Source organism: Salmo trutta, chromosome 26 (genome assembly GCF_901001165.1).
Source record: "Salmo trutta chromosome 26, fSalTru1.1, whole genome shotgun sequence".
Taxonomy (NCBI): Eukaryota; Metazoa; Chordata; class Actinopteri; order Salmoniformes; family Salmonidae; genus Salmo; species Salmo trutta.
The window spans coordinates 17,619,639-17,635,494 of NC_042982.1; the positions used below are offsets into that span (position 1 = coordinate 17,619,639).

General features: G+C 48.0%; 1 protein-coding gene across 11 annotated transcripts in view; it reads right to left on the reverse strand.

Moving 5' to 3' along the window:
* Positions 1-15,856, reverse strand: part of LOC115163287 (neurobeachin) — a 284,645-nt gene that overhangs the window by 186,450 nt on the left and 82,339 nt on the right. For all 11 annotated transcript variants that reach the window (XM_029715046.1, XM_029715045.1, XM_029715035.1 and 8 more), the window contains exons 11-25: positions 13,927-14,035; positions 12,072-12,224; positions 10,778-10,946; positions 7,132-7,211; positions 6,286-6,348; positions 5,627-5,724; positions 4,793-4,885; positions 3,982-4,090; positions 3,562-3,643; positions 3,277-3,400; positions 2,523-2,715; positions 1,964-2,311; positions 1,432-1,740; positions 921-1,358; positions 416-633 (exon numbers count right to left, since the gene is read on the reverse strand). In XM_029715046.1, the coding sequence (XP_029570906.1) occupies positions 416-633; positions 921-1,358; positions 1,432-1,740; positions 1,964-2,311; positions 2,523-2,715; positions 3,277-3,400; positions 3,562-3,643; positions 3,982-4,090; positions 4,793-4,885; positions 5,627-5,724; positions 6,286-6,348; positions 7,132-7,211; positions 10,778-10,946; positions 12,072-12,224; positions 13,927-14,035 (2,586 nt within the window). The remainder of the gene's footprint in view (positions 1-415; positions 634-920; positions 1,359-1,431; positions 1,741-1,963; positions 2,312-2,522; positions 2,716-3,276; positions 3,401-3,561; positions 3,644-3,981; positions 4,091-4,792; positions 4,886-5,626; positions 5,725-6,285; positions 6,349-7,131; positions 7,212-10,777; positions 10,947-12,071; positions 12,225-13,926; positions 14,036-15,856) is intronic.

Consider the following 15,856-nt stretch of genomic DNA (forward strand, 5'->3'; position numbering starts at 1 on the left):
GCAGAAAGAGAGAGGGAGAGAACTGGATTACCGTTCATTTGATCAGGATGCAGTAGCATGTCACACAATGTTAAGCATAGGTCAGGTCTTAGGTCAGGGATACGTGGTGAATAATCAGCAGCAGTAAGGCTAGTTAGAAACCCTGGCTGCAGGATATACTGTAACTCTTGTTTTACTCTCAATTAATGTGATATTCGGTTGTCTTACCTAACTTAGTTGAATGCACTGACTGTAAGAGCATCTGCTAAATGATCAAAATGTTAATGTAACATTCTACTGCATGTGCTTTGTGGAAGCCCAACGTGGTCAGAAATAGTGCACTACAGAGGGGCAATGGGCTTTGATACAAAGTAGTGCACTACATATGGACTATGGTGTGATTAGGGACATGTCCTCAATGTCTCGGTCCCCTCACCTCCTCCAGATGTGGACGTCTGTCTCCAGGGCCAACAGCAGGTCGGTGAGGAGGCGCTGGTGCATGGGCGACCATTTGAACTCTGGGATGCGGAACATGGTGGTGCGAGGGCCAGGGCTGAACTGGCGGCGCTGCTCCTCTGTCATGGGCATCCCTCTGAAGCCCAGGTCCACACGCAGGTCACGCTCTAACTGGGCTGCTGTACGACTATGGAGGGACTGACACACACACATTAGACACACACACACACACAGACACACACAAAACTGTTTTTCATAGTGTATAAAGCAGTGTGTAAATTAAAATGAGTCATTACATAACAGCAGAGACTCTAATAATAGTATTTTAGTCCTCTCTCCTCCTCCTCCTCCACTCTCTCCTCCTCCTCCTCTCATCCTTCCTCGCATCAGACTCACAAACAGGAGGGAGAGAGGAGGGACAAAGGCAAGTGGGAGAGAGGAGGAAGAGAGGACAAGAGGGAGGGAGGTCTTGTAACTTAACTAACCTGTGTAGTAGCAGTGGTCTGTATCTTCTTAACCTCCTTTCCTTCGTCTGACCTCTCTGTGTCTGAGGTGTTGCTGACTGCATCGGTCCCACTACCTTTCCCACCAGCCAAGGGCTCGCCCCCCTCCGACAACCCAGACCCTCCAGCCCTAGCTCCAGCCCCCGTCTCTGTGAACTCTGACCCCTTAGAGCAGGCCTCTTCCCTGGGCATGGAGGTGACGTCACCCAGGGTGGTCTGGAGCTTAAATCTCTCCTCCTCCAGGATGCTGCTGATTGGACCACCAGGACTGACCGTGCCGACCATGCCGACGGTCCCCAGCTCAGAGCTGCCAGTCATGTGGGCCAGCAGGCCCAGGTCATGGCTGTGGCCCGGGGGGATTGGGGACTTGGGGTCTGGATCTGGGTTAGAACCAGGACTTGGCAGGACCAGAGGCTCTTCCTGTTGAGTTGAGTTCTGTTTAGTTAACTTGCACATAACAAACACAAGCAGAAGAAAAGAAAGATGAACTAACCTGACCAAACAGGAAGCTGCTGTTGCTAGGGAGACTGTCCTTGTCGTCGTCAGCAAGGGTGATGAGGGGACCAGTGTTGTGGTTGTCGGGTGCGACGGCGACAGTTGCATTGGGGACCAGCACTCCACTGGCGGCGCTGCTGCTCAGCTTCTCTACAGCAGCACAGTAAACGTTGTCCAATAGGGAGTCCACCTGGACCAACGCCCCGCCCCTGTCCTCAGAGACAACACCCCCAGCCACACCCACTGTCACGCCCAGCGGCTCTGGAGACAGGTCCAGGTCATCCAGCTTCACCTCTGTGGCTTCCACCTGGGGAGAGGGAGGGATTGATTGATTAGCTGATTGATGGATTGATTGATTGATTAACTGACTGACTGACTGATTGTAAGAGTCTACTTGCAAGGACTGTGATATGTGGTGTTTTTTTCCAACTAAACTTAGTTGAATGCACTGACTGGAAGTTGCTCTGGATAAGAGCATCTGCTAAATTCATCACTTGTAAAAACTATGAAAACATATGGAGACACCATACCTTTTCAGCCTTGATGTCCACCAACAGGTCATGAACCTCCACTCTGACCCCTGACCCCGTCCTCCCTGTCCCCCCGTGCCCCACCTCCTCCCTTGTCTTCCCCTCCGACAGTATGTTCCGGGGGTGGCCGGGGGTCTCGGGGTAGTCGGCCTCGCTCTCCGGGGTCTGTGTCTGGGAGTCTATCTCTCTGATCTCCATGTTCCCCTGGATGCCCCCGGCCTGGAGGTCCTGCAGGCCTGAGATGGTGCTGACCAGACCCTTCCTCCCCTTCTTAATGTTCTCCTCCTCCTGACGCTGGTAGTCCTCATACATCTTAGCCAGGTACTCCTTATGGGCCTCGTATGTTACCTACAGTATAGAACAGACATGATCAATAATATTATCTATAATTAATCTCCTATAACTAATAATCAAGCTCATCTCAGCCAGGTACTCCATATGTGCCTCATGTAGGTTACCATATAGAGAGGGAGAGACATTATCAATAACTTAATCAAAAGTAGTGCACTATATAGGGAATAGGGTGCCATTTGGGACGCAGACAGCCACTGAGTCTTACCTTGGAGTGAGCGATGGAGAGTGTATCCACCCAGACCCTCCAACCTCCCCACTCATACTTGATGGCATGGTAGAGCAGGATCCTGAAGAGGCTATAGACCATCTCCATCATCTTCTGTTCCTCTGGGTTTTTAGGGTTGATATAGCCCAGACTGAACATCCAGTCCTGCCATACTGAACACTGCAGCAGACACCTACAACAATAATATATACTATTACAACTATTATCAATAAGTTTCTCACTACTAGAGCAAACAGCAGGAGAGACCGTCACCAGCCACTCTGTCAGTGAAACAGTCACAATTCATGATCACCTTCTATTATGTACATTAGTGAAATGATCTGATGCTTTGTTATATAGTCAGTAGTTGGACAACAATAGTGTGTAGATTGGTGATAATAGTCATCAGTTATACCATCACTATCACTTGAACGACTTATGATTGATGCCTGAAGATACTGACAACAGGATACTAACAGTGCTGTCACTGCTGGGAAAGAGTCATTACACAGCTGTAAATTATAGAGTGTCTGTCTGTCTGTCTGTCTGTCTGTCTGTCTGTCTGTCTGTCTGTCTGTCTGTCTGTCTGTCTGTCTGTCTGTCTGTCTGTCTGTCTGTCTGTCTGTCTGTCTGTCTGTCTGTCTGTCTGTCTGTCTGTCTGTCTGTCTGTCTGTCTGTCTGTCTGTCTGTCTGTCTGTGTGTGTGTGTGTGTGTGTGTGTGCAAGCTTGTGTGCATGTGCATGCATGTCCTCACCGTCGGTTTTCGCGGCTGTTGCTGAACAGTTTGATCATGTCTGAGAGGAAGAGACGTCGAACCTCCATCAGCTCAACGCTGGGGGACGAGCTCTTCAACAGGGTCGCTACTACCTTAAGGATCACTGGAACAAGCACGCACGCACGCACACACACACGCACACACACACACACACACACACACACACACACACACACACACACACACGACTTTGCTAAGTCTGCCCCTTTAAAGAAAGTTCGACTTGACTACAATAACATTCAGAGGGATAGCAGACAGACTTACTGGGGTTCTGTATCTTGATTGTAGAGTCTGGTTCAGGGTGGGGTTTGTGGACGACCTGGGTACACACCTGCTCTGTCAGGATCTGATGGGAAGAACACAGACAATCACTAAATAGGGAATAGGGTGTCATTTGGGATGTACCAAGGTAGTCTCTGCTTCTAACAGGACAGTGGGGTGGACATAATGAGGTTATAGGAGATTATCAGCACAAGGTTATAACCATCCCTGACCCCACTGACACAAGATCTGCAGGTCACGGATTGGCCTGTTCAGCCATCTCAGGACTCATGGCCAGCCAGACCCACAACGCAACCCGGAGCCCGGACACCTGGAGGGAAATCATACTCGACTACGAGAGATCCCTGAAGAAGAAGTGTGTGTGCATGTGTAGTTAGAGAGAAGTTAGAGAGAAGAATGTACCTCGTACAGCGCGTTGTAGATGGTCACTGACACAGTATTAGTGTGAAGCATCAGCCTCTCCCCCAAGAGAGTGAAGAGACTGTGTGTGTGCATGATCTCAACCTTCCTTCTGTGGACAGACACACACACACACACACACACACACACAGTAACCCTGTTAGAAGTCCCTGGATGACAGTTTTACGCTTCAGACAATACTTATTTTAAGAGAAGAAGAGAAGAGGGGAGGGGAGAAAAGAAGAAGAGAAGAGGGGAGGGGAGAAAAGAAGAAGAGAAGAGGGGAGGGGAGAAAGAAGAAGAGAGGAGGGGAGGGGAGAAAAGAAGAAGAGAAGAGGGGAGGGGAGAAAAGAAGAAGAGAAGAGGGGAGGGGAGAAAAGAAGAAGAGAAGAGGGGAGGGGAGAAAAGAAGAAGAGAAGAGGGGAGGGGAGAAAAGAAGAAGAGAAGAGGGGAGGGGAGAAAAGAAGAAGAGAAGAGGGGAGGGGAGGAAGAAAAGAAGAAGAGAAGAGGGGAGGGGAGAAAAGAAGAAGAGAAGAGGGGAGAAAGAAGAAGAGAAGAGGGGAGGGGAGAAAAGAAGAAGAGAAGAGGGGAGGGGAGAAAAGAAGAAGAGAAGAGGGGAGGGGAGAAAAGAAGAAGAGAAGAGGGGAGAAAAGAAGAAGAGAAGAAGGGAGAAAAGAAGAAGAGAAGAAGAGAGAAGAGAAGAAGAGAATGTCTTTCATAGATCCAGACCTCTCTTGGGGACAGTCTTTCATGGAGGGAGGGAGGGAGGGAGGGAGGGAGGGAGGGAGGGAGGGAGGGAGGGATAATAACTCACTTGTGTCCCAGGTGTTTGAGAAAGTATCCTAGGACTTTGAGGGACTGGACTCTGATGCTCTCAGTCTTGGAGGCCAGCAGCTTGTACATCACCCTGGAACAGGACAGGAGACATATGAGTCACATGTAAACATGTTAATGATTGTGTCCCCTATGGGCTCTGGTCATAAATAGTGCACTGTAAAGGGAATGGAGTGGTGGGACACAGACAGTGAAACCAGGCTGAACTAGTCGGGTGTGCAGGGAAAGACCTCCCTGTCTGTGTTGAGAGTCTGCGTGTCGGAGTGACGACTAAATTATTTTCCTGATCAAAACTGAGCCATTCCATTTCCTGCAGTGAAGATTCTGAGAACTCCGCAGGAGTTAGTGGCTGATATACATGTATATTTCATAGAATACACAGGGCATACAGTATGTTTGATCATCAGTGTCTGAAATAAAAATGAATATGTTAATATCATAACATTTCTATGTAGATTTCTTCTTACAGAATATGTGAATTATTCAACAGGTATCATGTAGATTCACCACACTGGCTCCAGTGTTAGAGATGTGATGTTATTATATGCATTTTGTGCATCAACAGCAAGTGGGCTTTGTTCCCCAAGGGCTGTGTGTGTGTGTGTGTGTGTGTGTGTGTGTGTGTGTGTGTGTGTGTGTGCGTGTGTGCGTGCGTGCGTGCGTGCATGCGTGCGTGCGTCAACAGCAAGTGGGCTTTGTTCCCCAAGGGCTGTGTGTGTGTGTGTGTGTGTGTGTGTGTGTGTGTGTGTGTGTGTGTGTGTGTGTGTGTGTGTGTGTGTGTGTGCGTGTGTGTGTGTGCGTGTGTGTTGCGTACCGTATGCCGTTCCTCTGGTCGAAAGCTGGAATCATGGAGGCTGGGTGTTCTGACATCAGAGCCACTACCAGCTGAAGAACATCATGGATATTATCATCCTAGAGAGAGAGAGAGAGAGGTGGAGGTGGAGGGAGAGAGGGATGTGGGAGAGAGAGAGAATGATGGGGGAGAGAGAGACAGGGGAATGAGAAAAAGAAAGAGAGAGGGATAGAGAAAGGGAGAGAGAGAGGGGGTGAGAGATGGAGAGGGATAGAGAAAGGGAGAGAGAGAGGGGGTGAGAGATGGAGAGGGATAGAGAAAGGGAGACAGGGAGAGAGATAGAGAGATTATAGCTCCATACAGTAGAGCATCATCAATGGACAGACCTCTCAAACCTATACAACTACAGCTCCCGAGTGGTGCAGCGGTCTAAGACACTGCATCTCAGTGCAAGAGGTGTCACTGCAGTCCCTGGTTTGAAACCAGGGTAAATCACATCTGGCCGTGGTTGGGAAGGCAGCGCGCAATTGGCCCAGCGTATTCCGGTTTTGACCAGGATAGGACGTCATTGTAATGAAGAATTTGTTCTTAACTGACTTGCCTAGTTAAATAAAGGTAAAACATTATTATAATTATTTTTTTTTAAAAACAGCACAGAACCATGGGGACTTGAAACTCACCTCATGCATGGTTAGCAGGTAGTTCAGGATACTCTGCAGCTCATCCTCCTTCACGCCTCGGTCCTAAGAAATTACATACATATTTTCACACTGACCAAAGAAAAATGTGTTCCTACTATTAACAGAAACAGATGGGAAACTGCCTTAGATTGCTTAATAATCACTGGCAGGTCTGCTATATACTGTAGCTAACGCCAGAGTGTTTGTATGCCAGTATCCAGGAGATAAACGTAAGCATGGTACTTCTAGGCCAGTTCTGAGCTATGCTGGTGACGGTAATAATTCTAATTTTGGAACCAGTTGATAAATGCTGGTTTGTGAGATGTCTATAATATTGCAGCACGTTCAGTGTTTGTTCCCCAGTCTCCTGTTGTTGTTTACAGTGATGTAAAGTTTAAACACTTCTGATGAGGAACCAGACTCTCTGCAGGAACAGATTGGAAGTTGATTGCTGTTTGAGCTGTGTGTGTGTGTGTGTGTGTGTGTGTGTGTGTGTGTGTGTGTGTGTGTGTGTGTGTGTGTGTGTGTGTGTGTGTGTGTGAGTGTAGCTGATGCTGTTCAGGATTGTAGATATGGCTGCTGGGGGGTGGTAGTTGTGGCAGAAATGGAGCCTGCTGCCACGCTGTTGAAGCTAAGCAATTGATTTGAACACAACACGGACAGACCTGAACCTGCATGCTGATTGGACATTGTGGTTCCAGAGCAATTACCCATGATGCCTTTCTGGTGGAGATAAACAATATGTTTTGGTTTTGGAGTGGAGGTGCATGTGTGTGTGTGTGTGTGTGTGTGTGTGTGTGTGTGTGTGTGTGTGTGTGTGTGTGTGTGTGTGTGTGTCTGCAGTACCTTGAGGATGAGTTGTTTGAGGAACAGCAACATGAAAGCCCTGAGAGAGATGATCTCCTGCTGGGTGGGCCTTGGACCATCTGAGGACAAACACAGACCGAGTCACTGGGATCAATAACGTGCACACACACACAAGTCTGATGTTGACTTCACATCTCAGAGACGATCCATAGCTATCAGAAATCTACAGAGCGCAGTACAAGTCAACAGGGTGCTGTATCCATAACACTGCCCAACCCAGATGACTGACCAGAAATGAGATATGACACGTTTCAGACGGTTGGTTATTGATTACAGCTGCAGCCCAGCACTATGCTCAGGACTCGGCGGTCTCGCTCTGTGAGCTTGTGTGGCCTACCACTTCGAGGCTGAGCCGTTGATGCTCCTACATGTTTCCACTTCACAATAACAGCACTTACAGTTGACCGGGACAGCTCCAGCAGGGCAGAGATTTGACAAACTGACTTGTTGGAAAGGTGGCATCCTATGATGGTGCCACATTGAAAGTCACTGAGCTCCTCAGTAAGGCCATTCTACTGCCAATGTTTGTCTATGGAGATTGCATGGCTGTATGCTCGATTTTATACATCTGTCAGCAACGGTTGTAGCTGAAATAGCCCAATCCACTAATCTGAAAGGTTGTCAGCATACTGTTCTACATATAGTGTACGTGGACAGTTTTCTGCCACAGAGAGATCAATAACACCAAGCTTTCATTTACACAAGACATATGAGAATGTACCTCCCAGAGTGAGGATAGTCCTCTGCTGTCAGACACAATGTAACACAACATCTGACTGTCCTGTTTCCCCTCAGAAATCAATGGAACCCCTTCAACACAGGCTCCCTCAGCTCCTTGTCAGACTGATTAATAGAAGCCATCTGAGAACACAGTACAGGGACAGAACAAGTCGCTCCATAACAGCATCCTTAACAACACAGCTGCATTCACATGCTGCATCCAACTTCATCACAACCAATTACATTCATGGACTGTTGATCCTCAGGCTCTCATTGGTTGGTTCAGTAAACCTGCCCCGAGCATATTGGGCAGGAGGAGGATAAGGTTCACTTTATCGATAAATGATTTATGTTTGTGTTATTAATGCAGAAATCCACTTTCTCCTCCTCGTTACAGTGAGTCAGTGTGACTCGACTGGTAATTAATCCATAGCAATCATGACAGTGTGCTTCCTACACACATCCTATTATAGAGACTTAGGAAATTGAACTAATTTTACTTTCACCCTTGGCTTGGTTCAGATAAAGCAGGCAGTAATAGCTTTGGATAATATTTCACAGGGTTGATCAATACTCTATGTTTTCACTGTGGGTATACACAGGTTCTCAGCTATGTGCAAGATGAGACAAAATTGTCTGTGTCCAAAATGGCACCCTAATCCTTATAGTGCCCCATAGGGCTCTGGTCAAAGTAGTGCACTATGTAGGGAATAGGGTGCCATTTGGAATTTAGAAATATTGTAACAGCTCTTATCCAAATTGATCAGTTCCAGACTCTGGGAGTGTGACCTGAAATTAGAAATGACTTCAGAGGATGTGACTACATAAGAGGAGCAGGACCAACAGACTGTGTGTCTAACAGAATAACTCAGAGAGAGACAGAGCAAGAGAGCAAGAACGAGAGAGAGAGTGCGAGGGCGAGAGAGAGAGATTGTGTGTGTGCGGGCGCATGTTAGGGATTGAGAAAAATTGAGACTGCACTGCAGTGGCTGTGTGTGAGAGGTTGATGCATTGGTTTAATTTGATGGCTCTCTATTTACAGACTCCCAGAGAAACCAGCAGCAACATTTACAGAGACAAAGTGTGTCTGCATCCCAAATGGCACCTTATTACCTACATTCCCTGCATAGTCCACTACTTTTGACCTAAGGGCCCTGGTCAAAAGTAGTGGACTATATAGGGAATAGGGTGCCATTTGGGATGTAGCCAGAGTGTACCTGCAGCAGCAGCTCCGTTGCAACAACCATCTCTTTGTTCTTATAATTGAACACTTGATTATCTACTAGCTCTCTCCCTATCTCCCTTTCCCTTTATCTCTCTCCCTCTCCCTCCTATTCCCTCTCTCCCTATCTACAGGCAACACCACAGTGCTCTGAGACACAGGAAAACCAGGTCTAATGGAAATAGAAGGATCATAACGTAACCTCCAGGTTCTAACCTCAACAAACATGGCTACGAACCTCAACAAACAGAACATGGCTACGAACCTCAACAAACAGAACATGGCTACGAACCTCAACAAACAGAACATGGCTACGAACCTCAACAAACAGAACATGGCTACGAACCTCAACAAACAGAACATGGCTACTAACCTCAACAAACAGAACACGCTACTAACCTCAACAAACAGAACATGGCTACGAACCTCAACAAACAGAACATGGCTACTAACCTCAACAAACAGAACACGCTACTAACCTCAACAAACAGAACATGGCTACGAACCTCAACAAACAGAACATGGCTACTAACCTCAACAAACAGAACACGCTACTAACCTCAACAAACAGAACATGGCTACGAACCTCAACAAACAGAACATGGCTACGAACCTCAACAAACAGAACATGGCTACTAACCTCAACAAACAGAACATGGCTACTAACCTCAACAAACAGAACATGGCTACTAACCTCAACAAACAGAACATGGCTACGAACCTCAACAAACAGAACATGGCTACTAACCTCAACAAACAGAACATGGCTACTAACCTCAACAAACAGAACATGGCTACGAACTTCTTCAACAAATATTTTTATACACTAGTATTGTTTGTCTCACTGTTTTTGCAACACATACTAAAGCAAAACAGGCCATGACGTTAGTAAGAACAACCAAAACAAGCAATCTATAACACAATATCTATTATTCATCAACAACAGTAAAAACAGAAAAACAAAACTGCCCAGAATGTCCAAACCCTTTCCCAGATCAGAGTAGAAATGCAGCAGAACGTTCCAGAGCTGTCTATATATAACTCTCGCTACCACAGACAAACACACTCAGTATCCTACTTCACATAGATCTGTATTGTAGATCTGCTCAAAATTTCATATAGGACTGGTCTGTAGCTCTGGCAACGTTCTCCAGCCGACTGCTGATTAATGGTCATGGTGTTTGCTGTTTTCTGGGCTTCATGAGAAATCATTAACCATGTCAACTCTGTCAATAGAGGCTAAGCTGCTGCATCAACTATTCATTATACAGTTAATACACATCTACTTCCTCTATGGACTAAACTGCACTTCTCTCTTGTGGTTACGTCCAAATGGCACCCTATTCCTTACATAGTGTACTACTTTTGCCTGGAGCCCTATAGAATGCCATTTGAGACAAAGACCAGGTTCATCAGCACTGTTCTAAGCTGACCTGTAGGATACATACAGTACTGCTTCCAACCATATAGTGTAGGTCTGTACCAGAACCTGGGCCTCTGAGCCTTCTGAATAGTTTCAGAGAGAAAAGCTGAGAGAGAAAGATGACATGTCAGTTCAAGGGGATTTTGACTTCCAACACAGCAGACAGCCGCCTCATGGCAGCCTGTTACTACACAGAGAGGAGATGCCTGTCATCTCTGGACCTTGGGTGTGTGAGTAGTGTGTGGTGTGTGTGTGTTTACCCAGTCCTTTAGGTGTAATGCCACTGCTGGCCTCAGGGTTGCAGGTCCAGTAGTAGTACTTCAGACTGTGCATCAGCTGCAGCACAGTCCCAATACGACGGATGGTGTTGTAGATGGTTGCCGTGCCGATAAACTCTGCAGACAGGTATGTGTACAGAGAGAGCTGGACCTGAGGGGAGAGTACACACACGCATGAATGCGCGCACACACACACACACACACACACAAACAAACCATGAACCTATACCCAGTGATTCTACATGAATATCGCTATCAGGTATAATCATTCATAACCCACTCCAGGCTGCTCAAGGTATTAAATTAAGGCTGTGAAGTGAGTTAAAGAGGTTCAAGCTGAGCTGAGCCCATCACCCTCCATGCAGGTGTAGAACAGAAAGCGAGACAGGCCGCTGTGGCTCACCATACACCATACACCATACATCACACTCCATTAGAACACACTATAATAGCCTCCTCTCATCACCCCCCTCTCCTCTCTCTCCATCTTTCCGCTCTGCTCTGTTCAGGCTCATTAATACAGCCTCTGTAATTACCAATAGACTGGACAATAATCCTACACAGTCCCTCTACAGCTTTTATTCCATCTAACGGAGAGGAGGTATCTAAAAGTGTTCCAACCCAGTTCTCTCTCTGTCTCTCTCTCTCTCTCTCTCTCTCTCTCTCTCTTATTGGCATGACGTAACATTGTACATATTGCCAAAGTTTACTTTGGAGATTTACAATATTAACCTAATGAAAATAATGATAATCAATATTGTCCAACTGTCTCTCTCTCTCTGCTCCATGTGAGAGGAGTGTGTGTGGGGGTCTGAGGATGGCCCCCAGAGACTCTCTCAACCACAACTCCTGAGACAGTTCCCCCCAACTGTTGTGTATTTATTCATAAGAGCCACCAGCGGTGGTGTCAGTGAGGAGAATGGATTCTCCACACAACACAGCTCCTCTGATCCGCCTCATCCACTTCTCCACGGGTAATTATGTGTTTTCACTCTTTAACTTTCAATACTTCTCAGGGTTGAGGAGCTGATTGTGACAGCTGGCAGTAAACCTGAGTCAGTGGTACAGTCTTCAATACAGAGGAGAAAATATCCACTAATATCAGGACCCTGTTGTGTTACATAATGGATCATGGTAGGAGTGAGTAATGCTCTAAACAGTCTTCAGTGAGTCAGAACTCAGGTGGGTTACCATGGAGCTACCTGGACCCAGTGGAACCAGATTGGGTGGGGGTGTGGGGATGGAGGGGGTGGCGGGGGTGTCGGGCAGGGCTTACCTTGGCGGGGGTGTGTATCCAGATGGCTGCGTTGAACAGGATGTGGTCACAGAGCTGTTTGAGGAGTGGAGCACCATGGGTTAACCCATCCAGGTACTTAGCGAAGGACAGGAACTGCTCCAGGACCGCACGCGTGATGTGGACCCTGGAGGACTGGGGGCACAGGGAATGGTCAGACCACTGGATACTCAATCAATCAATCAACCAAGTCAACCAATCAATCAATAACATATAACTATAAGCCAACCATAGATTTGAATAGAGGGTTCACTTGCCTGTTTTAGCATGGGCAGTGCCATTGAGGAGTTTCACCATTTTGAAGTAATCAACTGGGATGTATAGACATTTCACCAAACAAGCAAAGTTTGAGAGCATTTGACTGAGCATCCAGGAGTCTTTCTGTTATTATTGTTGTCTGTCTTTCTGTCAAAATGTCTCCCGACCAGGTACAGGTAGTCTCTCCTAATATTCTAGCTGTGGTATAAACAGATCTAAACCAGATGGTAGGATGGAATGAGTGTGAGAGCGTTGGCAGCGGGAGGGAGAGGAGAGAAAGAGAGAGAGAGAGACAGAGAGGGACAGAGAGAGAGAGAGAGAAAGAGAGAGAGACAGAGAGGGACAGAGAGAGAGAGAGAGAGAGAGAGAGAGAGAGAGAGAGAGACAGAGAGGGACAGAGAGAGAGAGAGAGAGAGAGAGAAAGAGAGAGAGACAGAGAGGGACAGAGAGAGAGAGAGAGAGAGAGACAGAGAGGGACAGAGAGAGAGAGAGAGAGAGAGAGAAAGAGAGAGAGACAGAGAGGGACAGAGAGAGAGAGAGAGCGAGAGCGAGAGCGAGAGCGAGAGCGAGAGCGAGAGCGAGAGCGAGAGAGCTGAGAGCGAGAGAGCGAGAGCGAGAGCGAGAGCGAGAGAGAGAGAGAGAGAGAGAGAGAGAGAGAGAGAGAGAGAGAGAGAGAGAAAGAGAGAGGGATAAAGTGCTTCCCCCGTCTGGCCCCTGTTACAGCCACCTGTTCCTGGCCCTGAGATCTGGGCTCTGCTGGGCTCTGATGGATAGATGTCAGGATGCTACAGGACAGTCTGTCTGCATCCAAAAAGGCCCCATAGGGCTCAGGTCAAAAGAAGTGCACTATGTTGGGAATAGGATGCCATTTTGGACACAGCCTGACAGCGGCTGGCTGGGGAAGCAGTGAAACTACATACCCTTCAAAACACAAAGTGGATTCTCAAATCTCTTCCTCACCTCTGTGTCTCTCTGCTCTGTTCTTTGATCTGTAGTTTGATCTTATCAGTCCGAGGGCTACTGGGCTCCATGTTTCAAACAGCATTACAGAGTCCGTCTGACTGGCTGATGCCCTGTCGTGTCCCTGTCTGTTTCAGAACCATGGATCTATTTCTGGTCCTTTTCTGATATCCTTTGACTGAGAGTGAGGAGTAAAGAGGCTTTTGAACTACAGAACATTGAAGTAACATTGGTTGAAAGATATCAATCTACAAATAACTGTCATCAGCTGTTGCCTGGCACACCATAGAAAGTAAGAACAGGTAAACTTAAATTGCACTCTACTCCCTATATAGTGCACTACCTTTTGACCAGAGCCCTATTAGGTCAAACCAAACCCTGTAGATTTGGTAACATGTAGTGCACTATATGGGGAATAGCGTGCTATTTGAGGTACAGTGTATGATGTATTGATTTAATTGATTGATTTTGATTGATTGATTGAAATGATTGGATCATTAAAAACCCATATAGACACAACATCAAAGCAAAGCAGTACATACATTCAAAACTATGGAAGATGACAAAGAGTCCATGCCTTATCTCCAGTGTGCATTAGGGTTTAGGTTAGAGTTTCTACCTTCTCCAGCAGAAACCCGATTACAAGGAATCCTTTCCCTCCCAGCATCTGTTCCTGCATCGCCACCGAGCTCTTCAACAGGTCAACCAGGAACACCAGGAGGGTGGCACTGGAACACACATACACACAGGTTTAGAAGGATATGGACACACATAAGGAGGTGTGCAGGAGTGCGCACATAAAATGTCAAACGTAGATAAATTGCTCCTCTATGATGCAATACCATCATTATATCATACAGTATGGTGGTCCTGGGGCTGTCTGTGTCTCAGTAGTGTAGATTTTCCTGTACCATCTCTAGGCGAACCTTGTTCCTCTGATATCCTACCAGTCAGGTAGTCGAAAGGGAAAATTATATAAGGCAGCAGCAGAATTGTAGATAGGCAGAGAGACAGAGGGACAGACAGAGGATAGGCTAATTCAAAGTCATCTTCTGAGGAAGTCAGCAATCAGCTAGACTGTATATCCTAACCCCCCAGCTCCCAGCCTCATATCCTAGCCCCAGACTCATCTCCTAGGCCCAGACTCATCTCCTGGCCCCAGCCTTCTCTCCTTGCCCCAGCTCCCTGCCTCATCTCCTAGCCCCAGACTCACCTCCTAGCCCCAGTTCCTAGCCTCATCTCCTAGCCCCAGCCTTCTCTCCTATCCCCAGCTCCCAGCCTGATCTCCTAGCCCCAGCCTCATCTCCTAGTTAAAGCCTCATCTCCTAGCCCCAGCCTTCTCTCCTAGCCCCAGCCTTCTCTCCTAGCCCCAGCCTCATCTCCTAGTTAAAGCCTCATCTCCTAGCCCCAGCCTTCTCTCCTAGCCCCAGCCTCATCTCCTAGCCCCAGCCTTCTTTCCTAGCCCCAGCCTGATCTCCTAGCCCCAGCCTTCTCTCCTAGCCCCAGCCTCATCTCCTAGCCCCAGCCTTCTCTCCTAGCCCCAGCCTGATCTCCTAGCCCCAGCCTGATCTCCTAGCCCCAGCCTAATCTCCTAGCCCCAGCCTAATCTCCTAGCCCCAGCCTAATCTCCTAGCCCCAGCCTGATCTCCTAGCCCCAGCCTCATCTCCTAGCCCCAGCCTGATCTCCTAGCCCCAGCCTCATCTCCTAGCCCCAGCCTTCTATCCTAGCCCCAGCCTAATCTCCTAGCCCCAGCCTGATCTCCTAGCCCCAGCCTCATCTCCTAGCCCCAGCCTCATCTCCTAGCCCCAGCCTCATCTCCTAGCCCCAGCCTCATCTCCTAGCCCCAGCCTCATCTCCTAGCCCCAGCCTTCTATCCTAGCCCCAGCCTTCTCTCCTAGCCCCAGCCTTCTCTCCTAGCCCCAGCCTTCTCTCCTAGCCCCAGCCTTCTCTCCTAGCCCCCGCCTCATCTCCTAGCCCCAGCCTAATCTCCTAGACCCAGCCTAATCTCCTAGACCCAGCCTCATCTCCTAGCCCCAGCCTAATCTCCTAGCCCCAGCCTAATCTCCTAGCCCCAGCCTGATCTCCTAGCCCCAGCCTCATCTCCTAGCCCCAGCCTTCTCTCCTAGCCCCAGCCTAATCTCCTAGCCCCAGCCTCATCTCCTAGCCCCAGCCTAATCTCCTAGCCCCAGCCTTCTCTCCTAGCCCCAGCCTTCTCTCCTAGCCCCAGCCTAATCTCCTAGCCCCTGCTCCAAACCTCATATTGTAGCCCCAGTCCATCTCCTAGTCCTTTTATCAGTCTCTAATCCTAAAGACATGGTGTCCTCTGAGAAGAAGTGGAGGAGTTGTTTACTGCTGCATTGGGGTCAGTTACTGTCTTCGTAGTGGGTCCCTCAGTTAAAGCCTGTCCTGGCAGAGTGACTGTGTCTTGGCAGTATGACAGAGGCTCTCTCTGACACTCGCTAATCCGCTTTCCTCCCATCCTCCAGAGGGACTCTCTCCAGGCCCAGACACATCACAAGGACACAGTGATGAGCACACAGCAGGACAA